At 35.9% G+C, this 18719-nt stretch overlaps 1 protein-coding gene across 3 annotated transcripts in view; it reads right to left on the bottom strand.

The window, feature by feature from the left end:
• Positions 1-18234, bottom strand: part of Sap-r (prosaposin) — a 37857-nt gene extending 19623 nt beyond the window's left edge. For all 3 annotated transcript variants that reach the window (XM_028313266.1, XM_028313267.1, XM_028313265.1), the window contains exons 1-11: positions 17995-18234; positions 16327-16396; positions 15519-15663; positions 12911-13108; positions 11264-11303; positions 11052-11112; positions 7917-8064; positions 5375-5572; positions 3039-3127; positions 2012-2159; positions 1041-1238 (exon numbers count right to left, since the gene is read on the bottom strand). In XM_028313266.1, coding sequence (XP_028169067.1) covers positions 1041-1238; positions 2012-2159; positions 3039-3127; positions 5375-5572; positions 7917-8064; positions 11052-11112; positions 11264-11303; positions 12911-13108; positions 15519-15663; positions 16327-16396; positions 17995-18049 — 1350 coding nt within the window. In that variant the 5' untranslated portion in view covers positions 18050-18234. The remainder of the gene's footprint in view (positions 1-1040; positions 1239-2011; positions 2160-3038; positions 3128-5374; positions 5573-7916; positions 8065-11051; positions 11113-11263; positions 11304-12910; positions 13109-15518; positions 15664-16326; positions 16397-17994) is intronic.
• Between the last annotated feature and the right edge of the window lie 485 nt (positions 18235-18719).

The following is an 18719-nucleotide window of genomic DNA, read 5'->3' on the forward strand; positions in this document are numbered from 1 at the left end:
CATGGGTCACGTTGGTGTGGTTGAAGCTTTAAAATAAACTAGCTTTTGCTCGCGGCTTCTCCCGCGTGAAATTTAGTTTGTCACATATCGTCATAAATTATAGCCTTGTTATTCTGTGTTATAAACAATAATACTGTAAAGTTTTATCAAAATCCGTTCTGTAGTTTTTGCGTGAAAGAGTAACAAACAACCAAACTTTCGCATTTATAATACAACGTGTTCTAGATTTAGAAGATACCTAGTTGATTTAGATTATAGTATCATCAATTTAGTTTTTTTTTTTCAAAATTGTCACCTAGTCTTTTTGTGCAGACTTTTTATTGATAAGTGTATGTAAATAATGAATTATTTCAGTGAAAAATTAAGTTTTTAAATAATTTCGTATGAAAAAAAAAGTCGAAAAAAATTGTGGAATTTAACAAACAATTTAATGCCATTCCATTCTTTGAAGTGGTCTTATTAATACCCTAGAGTTCCAGGAAATCAAAAAGAGCACGTTGTATTAGTAGGAAGTAGGACCAGGCCTGTTCATCTCCGCGAGTTTACATTGAAAACAAAACACGCACGATGGCCCACCTACAGGATACTATTCGACAAGGCCTCACATATGAGCGAACATTGACTCACGCACGCGTATTCTTGTATATGATGGAAGAAAATAAAGAAAATGGTGTACTAAATACTGTGCAGTATTTAACTGCCTATATAATAATAAACACAGAATGTACTTTTTTAAGTTGCCTCAAGACATTGAGAGGTAAATAAGTAGTTAACATTATTCATGATAATTCATGCTAAATCATGTATTTTCTCCGCCATTTTCCGCAGTTTGGCACCTCACGTCACATCATTTTACCGAAGTCAGCCCTATAGCTTCGGCGCAGTGTCGATCACTGACGTTTGTCAACAAAATGGTGCTCGACTCTTGAGACAGGCTAAATTACACCATATTGTTACATTGAGCATACATTTTTTTAAATACCTTCGCGAAGTAAAACTTCTGTACGTGGTACTTATTATTATTCTGTGGTAGGACTCACATAAGCTTCCAGGAGTTGATCGATCCTAGCGCTGTTACATAGCCCAGCGACCGAGCACACGGCTTGCGGGTTCATCTGCGAAGCGAGGGTCTCCACTAGTTCAGGCACAAAGTCATCTGCCATCTTCATGCATTCCTTGGCCACGATCTTGATGGGGATCAGCTTGCAGGAGCCTTCGAAGACCTCCTTGAGTTCCTCCTGTAACAAAAGAAAAATTGAGAATTATTTAATAACTTTTAATAAAGGTGCTAATGATCTACATAAAAATGAATCGCCGAAATGTAACGAAACGAAACCACTTCACCAAATTGGATAATTCTTTTTTTTCTGGGCGTTATTTTCAGAAAAAGGTTGTATAAAAGATAATTGAATAAAAATCTAACAGTATAGATAAAATAAAATTATGGCGGTACGAAGTTCGCCTAGTCAGCTACTGTTTTATGGAGAAATGGACTGGCTATCTCTTGAAGATAATCTGACCATTCCATCTGTGCTCAGATGATACTTGGCTATACTCGAAAGTGCTTCGGGTGACATAGAAAATGCTCTACAAAGCTAAAGAAATCGTCTGTTTTCAACGATAAATATTGCACAGACACGTAGTAAATTAGCTTAGTTTCGGACTAGATAACGCACTGAAAAATTGTGTCATAGATAACTACAAAGCTCAACAAATTCTCTTTTCAACGATAATATTGCACATAGACAAAGTTTAGCTTATATGGGACTAAAGCCTGGTCCGTGAGCACGTAGAATTTTGTCCAATGACCCCAAGCTACCCATCCTTATCGCTCGCGCGTAATTATGTTGCTGTCGCGACTGTGCGACGGGCGCCCGCAGAGAGTGTGCGAGCGCGACAGCAATATAATTACGCGCGAGCGATAAGGATGGGTAGCTTGGGGTCATTGGACAAAATTCTACGTGCTCACGGACCAGGCTTTAGATGGCACAGAGCTAAATTGTCAATTTACCTGAGTCTCGTTGCTTTCGAGCTGGTCGCGTGCTTGCGTCACCATGTCGGTACAAATCTTGCAGATGTTGTCGTTGTCTTGAGGATACTTGGTGGTGGACCACACGGTGCCCGCGCAGAACTTGGTAGCGCTGCATTCGCGACCCGTTCTGTACGAATACGAAATCTACTATATAAAAATAAGTCGGGTTTTCCTCCCTGACGCTATAACTCCAGAACGCACGAACCGATTTCCACGGTTTTGCATTCGTTGGAAAGGTCTCGGGCTCCGTGAAGTTTATAGCAAAGAAAGGAAAAGGGGAGCACCTTTTTATACAAAAGGTGTGTTGTACAAATAAAATTACACCGTAAAATTGTAAATACCGTTAGATTTAGGTCTATTCCACTTTGGTTTTGGTCTTTTCTACACATCACCTGGCTTTGATCACCCAGTTGATCAAAGTGGACTCCAAGCAACAATTTGGTGTCCTTTGATCACCCATGGATAAGATAACCTGGGTAATCAAAGTGGACTCCAGTTAAATTATTATTTTAGTTTCCTTTGATCACCTCTAAGTAAATTAAACCTCCTCAAAATCCTCAAATGTCCAATTACTTACAAGTTTTGTAACATTTTTGATATTTTCTAAAAAGCGCAACAAACAAATTGGATATAAAATATATGTGACTATTATAATATGTATTATAATCTATCTAGAGACATTGTAGAAAGATTGACAACTATCTAAAGACTCCCTGATTGGTTAGTCTTGCGGTAAGTCGTTGTGTGTCCATAGAGTTACAATTCAAACACAGGTCAGTCAAATAAAAATGGTACATTTCAAAAATTGTAGCATCAAGTTCAAGTAACTGACTGTATAAATATGGGTAGTTTATGGCTGAAAATGTGCATAAGCATAAAACGTCTTCGTTGTCAAACCATCTGTGTAAATGTTTTCAAATAGAACGTTGGTTTTTATACACCATTTCAGTCAGCATGACGTAGTTCATATTTATTTTATACTATTGAAATAAAATAAAATAATTACGCGAAATTGCTGCACCAATACGCTGGGCCCTGTGTGCATTTGATGCCTCCAAGCAGTTTGGTTTGCTTCTTTGGTGCTACTTCTTTTGCCTGTAAACAAATAGTTTAGTTAGTAAAGAGCAGAAAATGATTTTACGGTCATCAGAAACTCATTATTACTGCAAATTAATACGTATTATAACTACATACGATGCCAGACTGTTTATCTTAACAAAATGTGAAAAAATATCAACTCAACATAATAATAATATCATGAAAGAGTCGCATGAGACATAACAATAGCTAATATTGTCAGATAACATCACAACAACCATAGCTTCTTATTGTAGTTGTGATACGTGGAATTTTCCAATAAAAAAATTCTTACGACTTTACTTGCAGGATTCATTACCTACATACGAACAAATATGCAAATAATTATACTTGGCTTATTAACTCGCAAGATGTGTGAGAAAATTGCGTGTTTTTCAAACGTCAAAAATCTGTCAAACTCCATACCAAAAACACCGGTTATAGTTATAGTCACGGTGCAACTCAACCTTAATCTGTAGGCGTGATTTTTAATTTAAAAAATCTATTAATAATTACATATTTAATTGTTCTAGAACAATTTTCTGAGCAGATGACCCAGTGGGGTGAGACCGGGTCGTTAACAGTGACCGTGTTGACACCTCCATATCAGTGCCTACTTCACAATTAATAACGAAAAGTCGGATAAGATAAATTCGCGTTTGTTTTCAACTGTGTATGTGAGAGACGACATGTTTTCGGCAAATATTCGACCTATTAACTCGCAAGATGTGTGAAAAATTTGCATGTATTTTTCTAACTAGAAATCTGTTTAAAAATAATAATACAGACTGTTCTGTTGTATGACGCAATCTTATGTAATAACATAAGTACAGCATTTTAAATATGGTGTTACATGTTCCTTGTACATAAGACGACTATAGGTAAACAAATAAAATGAGGAAGTATCCTTTGTTTGTATGAATAATTATTCGACTCGACAGGATAATTTGCGGTAAAATGTCATCTGTATGTTTTAGAAATAAAGAAAATTAATCACTAAACGATATTTAAATAACGATTTACCAACTAAAGACAAAATTACAGAAATGTGTCCGTTAACTCTGAAATAATATTCATATTTAGCATTGAAATGTTGCTCAAAATGTATTAAACGGGATTACGATCTTAAATTAAACACTGCTATCATCGTCATTTGAGCCAATTGCAGTCTACTGCTGAACGTAAGCGTACACTCAACGGACGCCATAAAAATAATATCTAACTTTTTCCATCTTCGGTCCATTGAGCCGATAGGTTTCTTATGCTACATTTACCGAGACGGGGATCGCCACAGGACTATTCCCACCTCTCATTCCCACCGTTGCAATTCTATCACTATTGGATTGAATATTGTAGTTGAAGCAATTCATGAAGGCGAGTGCTTTACATGTGTGGTGGCTCGCTACTGTTCGTTTTGACAGACGTATGTGCATGTACACGTACACACACAAGCAGAGGTCACTCGCCTTCGTCAGTTTTAAGAACTATACTCATAATACTGTTTTCACGATAGCCGAACGGTGAAGGGGTCGGAGTGGCCGACTAGAGAACCGATGGACGCGGGTTCGAATCCCACCGCCGCTCGACTATTGTGGTGAGCCCACTCGTAACACAAGCTTCTTTAGCTTACCACGAGGGGCTAACGGGACTATTAGTAATTTGTGCAATACAAATTGCTAATAATCTTAAAAAAAAAAACTACAATATTCATAAAGATACGTACTTGCTCCTCCAACAGCTTGTCAATCCTAGCGCTGTTACACAGTCCAGCGACCGAGCACACGGCCTGAGGGTTAATTTCCGATAAGGTTCGACTTCCCTCCATTGCAAAGCGGATGACAGGTGACAAACAAAGGTTTAGTCACTACTTGAGTACCCTACAATATTGATAAAGATACGTACTTGCTCCTCCAACAGCTTGTCAATCCTAGCGCTGTTGCACAGTCCAGCGTCCGAGCACACGGCTTGAGGGTTCATTTCCGATAAGGTTCGACTTCCCTCCATTGCAAAGCGGATGAATGGTGACAAACAAAGGTTTAGTCACTACTTGAGTACCCTACAATATTGATAAAGATACGTACTTGCTCATCCAACAGCTTGTCAATCCTAGCGCTGTTGCACAGTCCAGCGACCGAGCACACGGCCTGAGGGTTCATTTCCGATAAGGTTCGACTTCCCTCCATTGCAAAGCGGATGACAGGTGACAAACAAAAGTTTAGTCACTACTTGAGTACCCTACAATATTGATAAAGAAAAGATACGTACTTGCTCCTCCAACAGCTTGTCAATCCTAGCGCTGTTGCACAGTCCAGCAACCGAGCAGACAGCTTGAGGGTTCATTTCCGAAGCGAGGGTCTCCACCAGTTCGGGCACAAAGTCGTCGGCCAGCTTCATGCATTCCTTGGCTACGATCTTGATCGGCATCAGCTTGCAGGAGCCTTCGAATACATCCTTCAGGTCGTTCTGGAATGGAAAAAGTTACGGCTTTGGTTATGGAACGATTTCGTGTCAGATCTCCAGGTCGTTCTGGAATGGAAAAAGTTAGGGTTTTGGTTGTAGGATGATTGACTGTCAAATACTTAGATGAAGTCCTTAGTGAACTACTATAAAATCGATGATTTTTTTAAATATAAAAATGTTTGGGATGCGTAACTGCCTAGCTCGCATAAATATTTATAACTTTGTATATTTTAAAGCCTGTAAACCTTTGAAAAAGAGTCTGACATTAGTGACTGAGTTTCTTGCGCTGCTTCTTCTCAGCACTGGCCCATTTATTGCCCTGAAGCAGTGGTAGGGTTAATACTGGGACGTGTAAAAGTGCTTTTTTAAGCCTATTTACAGAAATAAATGAGTTTTATGAGTTTTTATGAAGGCATCGGAATAAATCGTCAAAGTTAATGAAAGTATGTAATATGAGATAAAAAATATTCGTTAAGCATGTGATAACCACCATCATTAACCATGCACAATCAATAAGTCTGTGCCTTATCTGGCTGCAAGACTCAAGAACAATACTATACTGTTAGGTATAGTGTTCTTTTTAATGCTTATTTTATTTCTATTTCAATATTTCATCACCTAATGTAAATCTGGGATATTCACGTTATGTCTACTAATTTAGTTATGTAGATCCTGAGATATACGCCATATGCTGGATACAGTTCCAAATAAATGAAAGGTCCTAGACCTATCATACAGAGAACAAGTTCGAACGAAGTTTCAAACATAATCAACACAAAACAAATCTAAATGGTGTCATAATTAGGTCTGACGGTCTAATAACCCTTAAAAAAATTAGTCAGTCGCAATTTAAATTGTTTTATATCAAATTGTATGATCACAATAACATTTAATGGGCCCTGATGACTGTAATAATTTATTTTACATATCTTAACGACCTCTCGTATTTATCATTGTTTATGACGAATCGCCGGTGAGCTCATTAAAGAGTCCATAACGGCTGTTGAGTTATCGGTCGATGACCTAGGAACGATTCTGTAACCGACTGAGATGACATTTTATTTGTTTATACACGCTTTGTTCGAATTTAAATGAGTGACAAATCTAGCCCGTATTATAAAACAACACCAAAAGGTAGTTAGTATACTTAGTTCAAATCTAGGGTGTAGATTAATATTGCGTTTACAAATATTTAGACTAAATCACAGGACAGCCTGTGCTTGAGAATGAATAGAGTTTTGAGACATTTTGTAATTTGGGTCTTAAATATCTAAGTTTACTTCTACACTTTACGTTTAAGTATGCCTTACTTGTAGTTCTCAAAAGTGGATATCAAGACTTGAATCCCAGAAGGGTTATCCGGAAATTCCTCTTTTTTGTTGACAAACGTGATAACTTTCATCTTCCCGAGATAAAATAAATTAAACAATGATAGGAAGGTATGCTTATATTTAGGCTAAGTTTGAAAAAGAACTCATCTACTCTCGTAAGGTACCAAGTTCGAATGAGATATAAAGCATGGACTTTGAATGCTGGTATTGATGACTCATGACAGTCACAAGGTATAAATAAATAAATAAATCATTACGTCTTGGTGGGCACCAAAAACAGCACCAAAATATCATAGAGTAGTCTTAATCCGGCACTGGTCATAATGTACAAAATCTATCTATATAAATAAAAATGAATTGCTGTTCGTTAGTATGATTAAAACTCGAGAACGGCTGGACCGATTGAGCTGATTTTGGTTTTAAAATGTTAGTCGTAGTCCAGGGTAGGTCTAAACGGTGAGCAAATAAGGAAAAATTGCGATGGCTTATTTATTTATGGCGGAACAGAGTTCGCCGGGTCATGAAGATACACGGGGAGCTAGTTATGAATAAAGTAGACATCCATGACTTCGAGTATAAATGTGCGCGCTTATCACTCAAAACAACTGCAGCTGCTGACATTGTAGTCATTGTAGATAGATTGTAGTCCGGTAGGTACGATTTTTGTACTTAATTAATTACGATAAGGGATTATTATTATGCATACTATTGTTTCATCATCATCATCATTTCAGCCACAGGATGTCCACTGCTGAACCATAGGTCTCTCTAACCCAGAGGTTACCTAACTTATTTGAGACGCGCCCCCTTTCGACCATAAAAAAATCCGTGCCCCCTTCCTCTTTCCAGATTATTTATTGGTCGCATCAAGCAGTCTGGAAAGTATTTTCTCAGCGATCGCAGGTTTTTTAATTCTGAACTACAAAAAAAGTGGCTTGCGCCTCCTTTAAAGGTCTTACCACACATTTTGGAACCCCTGATCTAAACATAGGTTATTTTGTTTATTATTGTCATACCTGAGTCTGGTTGCTTTCGAGCTGGTCGCGGGCCTGCTTCACCATGTCGGTACAGATTTTGCAGACGCTGTCGTTGTCCTCCGGGAATTGAATCTTGGGCCACACGCGCTCCACGCAGTGCTTTGTGGCGTGGCATTCGTGACCCGTACTGTGCAGAATATAAAGTTCATTATTTAATCATTCTTAAAGGTGCATAGGCATTATTTACAAAGAGTCGTAGAATTGCAAACGTTAGAAAATCGAGGAACGTGAGCGAGATAAAAACAAAAGAACATCAATATTGGTCGTCAAAAAATTAATTGGTTGTTATCTTAGTGGCCAATATGCCGTATGCTCTTGGTTTGCTTGCATCTCACCTAATAGAAATGGTGGAAGCGAGCTATGTATCATTAACTGAATACATTGTGAAATCCTTAATCATTTTGATCAGTTAATTTTAAATGAGAGTGACGTTACATCGCAGTATGATGACGATTCGTAATTCAATTGAACTACTCATTCAAAAGTACGGAAAAAAAGGTGGTGCAACTCAGCCTAAAGATGCAACTATGTGTATTAGCCAATTGGTAAACTTAACCATTGTGTTTATTTTTCAACGGACATTGCACGTTAACTGCATGACAAATACTAATCATCATAGTCATGGTTAATAAAACGTTCCTCGGTCCGAGAACTGCGATAAGCAAATCAAATTCTTGTTATACAACACAGTAACAAAGAGGCGCATTGTGCAAACCGGCCGCGGTGGCCGTGTTGACACACTGACTTGTAATTTGAGACACTTCCACTGTTCACCACATGTTCTCAAACTTCCCCTTACTACAAAAAATGGAAAAAATTGGCCAAGTGCGTGTCGTGCCACGCGCCAGTTGTCCGTTATTACCACAACATATTTCAGAAGCAAGCAATTTCTTCATCTAAAGTCATTTTTAATACGATACCCCACACGATGGGACTTTACATGTAGGGGAGCTAGGTACCCTAAAAATTTTTATTTTTCAAAATTTTATTCTACCGTTTTGTCGGTGTGATTAATATGCTTATGCATACCTCCACAAAATTACAACTCTCTAGTGACAACAGTTTCCAAGCAAAACCTCGGACAGACAGACAGACAGACAGACATATCGAAACTATAAGTGTTCCTTGTCAGGATTACGGAACCCTAAAAAATAAACCCGCGTTGATCACTAGTTTAAATTTACATTTAGGCTGTGTTGTATTGATTTTGACATATTTTTGAGGTTTGTTGAAGTTAAAGTAACATGGTGCAAGCCAGCCTAATAGAAATGTTATTTTAAACCAGTGATCATCGCGCGTTTAACTTTTTTGTAATATAGCACACAGTACGGGACCATTTTGGTCAGTATAGCTAATTCTGCATATAATCAAGTAATATTTTATTATTTTTCTATGACAGGTTCCAGAATATTTATATTTAGCTTGTAATGCATGCATGAGTCAATATAATTTGCTTTGAAATTGAAGATAACAATATGTTTATCAGTGAGGTCGAGTGTTCACAATAAATTGACATAAGGCAGACTACAAACGTTTACAAATAAAATTACGTTTATAATTACAAATATATGCAAAATGTGCGGATTTTTCGTTTTTCTTTCCTGCCATCCTCATCACGTCGTATAAAGAATATGTCCTCTAACATGTTCAAAGCAATTTAAACCACAACGACAATACCCTAATGTTGAGAACCGCTGTTCTGTTTGCATTAACTGAGCAGTGCTGTCCGGTCACTGGGGTTTGGTTCAACACGCTAAGTTCGTTTCGGAACTAACCAGCTGTTATGCAACCATTGTTCTACTTGAAGTAAAACAATACTATTTCGTGCTATAGCCGTTATTCACGCGCTGCTATCGATACATTAGTCATTATTGAATATCATCAAGCGAAACGTAGCACTTTGTCTTTGTAATAAATGTTATTTTGCAACAAAATTGTATAGCCTGATGTGCTATCGACTGTAATATGTCATTGTTTCTGTGACAAAGACTGAGGTAGGCAAAGACACTGATATTTTCAATGACTATCGTGTGATAGGTCATCATCGTCATCAATAGTCAATCAAATGCATTTAGCAATTAACAGAAACGGGAAGAAATAGGAGTTTATCCTCCAGAGTAGTACAGTCGCAAACAAAAATGAAATTTTACTCAATTTATTTTAAACCTTATCACAGAAATAAAATTCTAAATAAAAAAAAATCAATTTGCACTTTTTGCGATCACAGGAAGCGAAAAACATTTAGACAAAATATAATTAGTAAACTGCTAAAAATATAATAATATACAGGTGTGTTATTTTGGGAATTTTTGTCAGAGTTGAAGAAAATTGGGTTACGTCAATTTACTACTCTTTGAGTCGCTAATAAGTGATTACGTCATAAATATGTAAAGCATAGCATCATTAAACCATAACCTACAATGTTATCAAAACAACTAAAAACTAATTCTACATTAAACGCAAATTGGATTTTCGGAGATAACATATTTTTATGCTCAATAATAAATTAATAAGTAAACAATGTTTCAATAAATTTATACCAGTATTTAACGAGTTTTATTATGCACTAACGATAAGCTTATCTAAATAACTGTAAAAAAATAATATCAACGCGACCGTTGTTTGGTGACAGGAAACACCGAGTACAGATTAGTCAGTGTAAAGACATGACAAACGAGCTATTTTGCATCTTATGCAGTTGAATTAAGTGCGATGTTGCAACAAAAAATTTATAGTCTGATATGCAGCCAAATTTTTAAATCTTGTCATTCGTGAATTTAAACACGAACTTTATTAATACTGCTATTAATATAGTAATATTAAACTTTTCGGAATTAATATGATTCACTAAATGCCCGACACACACTTGACGTTTTACGCAGCGCCATCTAGTCCCAAACTAAAGCTGGGTTGTACCATCTTACAAGAAGCACCGGTTATCGTTATATTTACGGTTAACTTAAGGTGATGTAACTCAGCCTAATCAATGCTTGTACTGTGGGTACCAGACAATGGATATAAAAATAGTTTCAATCTTTTTTTAAATAAATTTTAGCGGCTTTGGGTTTAAGCCAATACCTATAAAATGTTCCCAAAATAAAAAATAGTTCTCACCTAAAGTTGTTGCACCAGTAAGAGGGTCCCCATGTGCAGCGGGAAGCGCCGACCAAGGGAACTGGAAAAAAGACATGGTATGTTTAGTATGCCCATTATTAGTATAGATAGATATACTAGCGACATTCCTGATGAAATGAGTGTAATTTTTAGTTAATATATTAATTTTACTGATTAACTCATAAGGCTAGATAAAAAAAACTATCACTTACTTTTCTGATTGGCCTGTTTCTTAGGTTCTGCCTTCTTTTTCTGAAAACAAAATAAATCTGATTGATATGGCCCATGGGAGCGGCACGGGAGGGGTGGCATTGACATAATATTATGACGTGACACAGTATACAAATCTGAAGAAGATCTGATGTCTCGTTGACGTCTGACGTTACAAACTCGAGTAAGTTGACGTTACAAGACTCAGGTACTGATTGAGTTAAGTGCTAGACTTATATAAGGTTATTATTTATACAGGGTGTTAGGTAAATGGGTATATGAGCCGACACTAGCCCATGCTAACATGGTCATAAAAATGGTATGGTGAAGTCAGAAAATTTATATCTTCATTTTAATAATTTTATTTTTCATACAAATCGGATTTTATAAAATTTATTTTGTATGAAAATAAAAAAAATTAAAATGATGATATCAAACTTCTGACTTCACCATACCATTTATATGCCCATGTTAACATGGGCTAGTGTCGGCTCATATACCCATTTACCTAACACCCTGTATATACGAAAGCCGAAACACGTGTCACGTATTTTTTTAATCTTTAGAATCAGTATAAAAATAAATTAAAACGATACCTTAAAAACTCACGAAGTTCCAAGCTTTATTTGTTGTCCCATTATCCGCACGCGAGTGTAGACATCGTACAGCGCGCGGCACTTTCGCTTTTTAGCTCGCTTAGCTTTGACAACATTTTCCATACGCGCAGAACACTTTAGTAAGGTGTCCGTAAATTAAGGATTTGTAAATATTATTTAGTCAAAATGTAACATGACAAAAAATATTGCGATGGATTCTGTTACTGATTCTGAACAAATAGTTTTAAGGTTTCGTATATATAGCCCGACCAGGAACATAAAAACCCTCGCCATGTTGCGGAAAACTAATGGTACTAATTTCTTTTAATGGCAACAGTAACTGAAAACTTCATTGACATGTCACCTTGCATGTCAGTCTATTGCTGTCAAAGTGTAAACAAACTTTATTTTAAATGTGCGCAATTGATTTTGTGAATTAAATTGCTAAAATCTTTTTATAGTCGTGAAAGAAAAGTGGTTCACAATGTGTTAAAGTATTTGTCGAAGAGAGATACTAAGGGTTCGGACAATATTTTCATTGAATAATGTGTCCGACAAAGGTTGTCAAATTGACTGACATGTTTATCGTATAGTACAGTCCACTATGAAAATTAGCTGTGGTTTGTTTCAACTACCTATTTTAAAGATTTTTGTCACTTTCTAAGTGTTGAAAAGAAGTACCGAGTTTGAAGAGTTCATGAGCAGACATTGCAGTTGAATATTCAAGTTCTGAATTTGATTATTGATGAATAATAAAATAAATCCTACTAGCTCGATTGATGGTTTCATTTAATTTATTTAAACCAGGTTACCTATAATAATATTTTTTCGTTAATTTATGAAAATATCAAATTAGCCCGTAATCCTGAATCCTGATACATAAAGTTAGCCTATTAATTTAACACAGGTACGACTGTACTCAGTGTTGCACTATCAAATGCAATTGACGCGCCTCTATGCCAGGGTTTTTATGTTCCTGGTCAGGCTATACTAAAAATAACCTTGTAGATTTTACTTAGATATTAAACAACTTAATATTATTTATTGTCTTACGTTGTTATTGATGAGGTGGTCCAGTTTCTCGTTGTTACACATGCCGATGATCTGGCACATGCCCTCAGGAGAGGTGCCTGACAGCAGTACATGGTATAAGTACTTGTGGAGTCCAGCCGTGTTCTCCTTGCAGGCGCTAGCCATGGCCTTGTAGGGCACATCGTGGCACGCTGACGCGACGCGACCGCTCAAGTATTCCTGGGGAAGAATTGGGTGTGTTACTGAAATGGCCACATCACGATATGCCTGGGCACATCACGATGTGGCCAAATCAACGATCGGCCTACGATATAACTAATATTTTTTGTTTCTTATTAGAAATGTTGCCTGGGTGAAAAAGCAAGAGTTTGGTCCCGTCCGTCAGTTAACTTAGCAAAAAATACCCCGACACGTATTTATTTATTTATTTATTTTTGGGAAACATACAGTTACAATTTTATTCGTTATTACGTATTTCTCACTTTTTCAAATCAATGAAAATTTACAGAGATAAAGCGCGCTCAATTAGTTCGTTAGTTAAACTATCAAAAAATACACGACATGTATTTCTCACTATTTAAAAAAAAGCAAAACGCGCCATAGCTCACGGAGGAGGCCTGTGACGTCAATGCGTGGTTTAATTGTAGCACGGCGTGAAGTCACGCGGTTAAATTTTATTTAAAACATAAATACTGTCACATAAATTAGGAAATTCAATAATGCTTCAATGGAATCAATGGCGAGACTAATAACAAAATTTAATAGCTTCTGTGTAACAATACCACAATTTTATCATGGTTGTTAAATGAATTGAGTGTGGCCAATTTAAAACTTTCACGATTAATTTGCAATGACATTTTTTTGCTGATGATTACATCAGCAAAAAAATGTGGAGATAAACTAAGGCTAGCGTTACACTGTATGTTATTGCATTTAAATTGCAATTAGCACACTACAAGAAAATTGGTCGCTCCGAAGCTGCTTTGCGGAAGATCCGCGACGGCATATCCCTCAAGTGTGGTTAAGGTCTAAGTTAAGTTATTTTATGCCAATTAATATTACTACTTTGTTTGTAACATAAAATAAGGACTCATAACTCTATCAAAGAAAAACATCGGACCCGTTATCTAAATGTAAATGAAGGCGTGTGCTATAAATAGTTATAAAGCGAAACTACTCCGATAAAAATATTAACGGCCAGTTATTGTCAGTAATGAGTTTTGAAATGAAAAATAAAGAGAAAAGCGTTAATAAATTAATTTTCACATGATTTGTCACGTTCTATTCGTAGAGGCGACTTAGGGACTACACATCAAACAGAGAATGGGCAGCAGCGCTCTCTGAAAAACATCAATCTTTTAAACTGCGATCTCCAACCCGCCTGCCAAGCGTGGAGATTATGGCAAAACCCTCCACTATAGTGGAGGAGGCTCATAGTCCAGCAGTGGACTGTAAAGGGCTGTTGATGATTCGTATTAGATTTATCGTAAAAGGCTAATACAAAGGTTGACAGGTTATCAGTATTTAAATGAACAACCTAATGAATGACGTCACTAAGTAGTATAATAGTTGAAGAACAATGTACAACAGCGCATCAGACTACATATTTTTTTTTGTATTATCAGTACCTCTAGCACGAAAAACTTTCGTCTTCGAATCGTTTGCGTATTCAACAAAATTCGACGAATACGCAAACGATTCGAGGTCGAAAGTTTTTCGTTCTAGAGGTATCTACATCGCTAGAATAGTGTTTGAGGGTTGGATATCTCGTTTTGGATGCCCTTCAAAGCTTACCAGCGACCAGGGTAGACAATTTGAAAGTGATTTTTTTAGACAGTTAATGAAATATTTGGGAATATACAAATTGCGCACGACACCTCATCATGACAGAAGACAACGTTTTTACCTTTAAGTTTCGTTGTATGTACAAAACAGCATTTATTATAACACAATATGCCAGTGTTTAAGCCTGTGTTTATCTGCTGTCTGTACAAATATCTAATAGCACGTATAACTTAAGCTACATACTTATAGCTCATACGGATACTTGTTATGCCGGTTGTCATTATACAACTGCGAGCGCGTACATAACAGAGAATAATAAAGCAAATAATAGCTACGTTATTGCGTTATTTTGATAACTGATTACGAAGTTTCACTAATTTTTGGTGAAAATTCTTCTTTATGTTTAGTTTAAGGGTATCTCAGGGTAACTATCCTTTAGCTAGGATGATGGTCTAGTAGAGATTGCTTTATAGCGACCGAACGCTTTTAGTGTGTATTATTCTTTCCTTTCTTGTTTTTGGTGAAGTGTAATCTATCTATCTCAAGGATCGCGGTATTCTCCTACTTATCAATAATATCCTTAACCCATCAAACCCCAAGCGGTTGCATAAAACAGCGTGCCTGATTTCTATTGTGTCTCGATTCGCGGGGCATGAAGGGGTAGGTAATACCTAAATTATACGTAACTTTTAGGCTTGTAAATAGATGAAATTAGTTTCGTTTACTCGAGGCTCATTTCGAAAAATTCAATTTACATAAACACTGGAAAATTCTATCAGCTCCAGCTACAAATATCTGTTTTCATCAAGCAATCAAGTTTGGGTACTATGTATTAAATTCTTACCTCATTAATAAGGTCCTTCACGTCCTTCAGCTGTCGGAACAGCCTGACAAACTTGTCGGACACCTCGTTGCTGGTGACGTCATAGTTCTGCGACTCCCAGACGGTCCCGATGCAATGGCCCACGGCCCCGCAGTCGGCCCCCTGTCTGGGTCACGGTGAATCACGGGTAAGTATTAAACAATCGGAGCTTAAGTGGTAATGTAGGGGGAACTGTTGATTATACAGGGTGTTAGGTAAATGGGTATATGAGCCGACATTAGCCCATGTTAATATGGTCATTTTAATTTTCATTCAAATCGGATTTAATAAAATTTATTTTGTATGAAAATTAAAAAAATTAAAATGATGATATCAAATTTCTGACTTCACCATACCATTTATATGACCATGTTAACATGGGCTAGTGTCGGCTCATATACCCATTTACCTAACACCCTGTATTTGTTGACGATTTCATTGGATTGACACAAGAAATTGGATTAGAATATTTCAAATATTATCGTTATTATAATTTATGAAACACACAATTGTTATGTACGAGTAAGTATACTAAGGCTGGGTTACACCATCCTACTTTAACTTTGACAAATGTCAAAAATATGTCAAACTCCATACAAAAAACACCGGTTATCGTCATAGTTACGGTCCAAGTTAGTTGGTGCAACTCAACCTAAGATTGTAAATGCGATAGTTTATTAGAATATGAATGGATGTTTGTTACTCATTCTTGCTTGTGGAATAATTATTTGGATGAAGGTTGCTACATAACAATAAAAGTAAAATTAATTAAATATAAGTAGGTACTTACTTGAGATTCTGGCACCAATAAACAGGTCCTTTTGAGCATTCTTTTGGTACTTGTCGAGCTAACGACAAATCTGCAGACAAAGTATGAATAAAATGTAATAGGATAAAAAGAAGGTTTATTAACAGACAATACAGTTACTTAAGAACAAAGAAATTAATTTGTTACAAATAAGAGTGTCAATAAGAATTATTGTTCAGTAAGATTGATCACAATCATTATCATTTATCACGAATAATGTCCACCAACACTTTCTAAACAAAGCAAAGTTTATATTTATCAAAATAACCGACATCAATTTGTACTTTCAAACTTATTTGTACCTAAACTACATAAGGTAATTATTACAATATTACAAAGAGGTAAGTAAGGAGAAAGGATGGTCATGAGCGCCATTTTGAACCATAAAAACATGAAGTTTGGTTGAAAAAGGATATAAGAGTTAAGAATGTTTGAAGTGAAATGTGAAGGAGATAAAGTGGCAAAGCAGGTCATAATAATAGCAGCAAAACAGATAACAGCAGGATTTATGTCGCAGTTCAATAGTTCATTAAACTATTATTAGCCATTTATAATACAAAAATAGAGTCACGAGTTCTAGGGCTTGTGTACCTACATAATTAATTAGTGAATAAAGAGAATTACAGTTATGTTTTTTTTGTGAGTGTGAAGTTATTGTCTTTATTTTTATGACTAAAGCTGATAATAGATATTGGTCCTGGTGGTGTGGCAAGTCTACAATCGCTTCCCATACCTAGACGTAGGGCTAGACCAATTACCACTTCAGTGTTTTGAAGGTTTTAGTTGAATAAAAAATATTATTTATTTTGGCAAAAAATATAATGTTATTGAATTCTAATGCAAAGGAAATTTTTATTTGCTTACTCAACCAATAAGCATCCAATCACCTTTGAATAGAAATGAGTCACATCACACACAATTACTCATGTTTAGTAATGGAGTGATCATGTTTCCTGCATCAGAAACGGGTGTCATATTGTTATTTATCAGGCTACTACTGTTATTATTTAACGCAGTTCAGTGGTTTGTTAAAATTTGCAGATTTGCCAAAAAATAATGTTACTATATAATTAATAATAACCAAAAAAACAATAGATAAAGAGTTATCTATCAGCATAATTTTTTTTTATGAATAATGAGGCTTAATTTATCAAATAGTAATGTAATTTTCCTCAATATGAGTTTTAATGCACCTCAAGATTAGCTATAAGTGTCTGAAATATAAATGACATAATAGAACAACTATTATTTCCTGATTATTAAGTCATAATTCAGAAATCTGCCGAAATTTGCTTGAAGATTTCAGCTCATTTGTTATGTTACATGAGGACACAAATATGATAGTGATATCAATAATCTTTTGTTGTTTGCTACGACAAATACAGATGGGCAACGAAACAACATAAAAACCAGGACCCCAACGAAAGAAAAAATGTGATACGGGCGAATGTAGAAAAAACCGAGCATACAATGAAGCAACAATTATTATTATTTCCCTCAGCTGTGGCCCACAGCTTGTGGGTAAATAAATTCATATCGTTGAACAATAGTCTTAGTTCAAAGAGTTCATAGCACGCAAAAATATCATTTTTATGGCAAGGACAGTAATGTAATTACGACAAAACCAATTAATCAAAGTTGTTTACTTACTTGTACAACAAAAGAGAGCGATGGAGAGAAGACAAACACCTAACGCGTTCGCCATGGTTGCCTTTTGCGGCACAAAGATCACCTAAATTTAATCCGTTTTGTCTGACTCGATTTAAACACGTAAAAGAATAAACAACTACCCAACAATTTTCACTTGTAACTTATTGCGTACCTATTGATTGATAAACAAATGTCAAGTCACTGATGAATGAATGAAGTTTAGTAAGCAGCTGTCGATGAATGAATGAATAGAACGAGTCTACTTGTAACGAATGAATGAAATTTAATTGAAAGTGTAATTTAGCGCCATCTGTATATATGCTTTCATCTTGAGGTAATTAGTGGTTTTACTCAGCAATAGATGGCGCTGTTGCATTGTGCTACTTAAAGTTCTTCTACTCGTTAATAGATGGCACTACTATTTTTTATAATAGAGCTATTATTAAAAATGTTACTTTAAAATCCTATAAATCACATCAATATAATTGATCAAATGTTAAATATTGACGGAAAATAATCGTATAATTAGTAATCTTTTTCTACGGTATCAGACGTAGGCCAACCTAATAAAATAATAACTTAATAAAATCGACGGCTGAAAGTGCTTTCCGAACATACGGCTAGCACGAAAAACTTTCGAGTTCGAATCGTTTGCGTATTCGATAAAATTCGATATTCAACCTTCGAATTAAACGATAACGTAATTTTGATTCTCAAAATAAGTT

Source organism: Ostrinia furnacalis, unplaced genomic scaffold, assembly GCF_004193835.3.
Source record: "Ostrinia furnacalis isolate ACB-3 unplaced genomic scaffold, ASM419383v2 OfSCF4221, whole genome shotgun sequence".
Taxonomy (NCBI): Eukaryota; Metazoa; Arthropoda; class Insecta; order Lepidoptera; family Crambidae; genus Ostrinia; species Ostrinia furnacalis.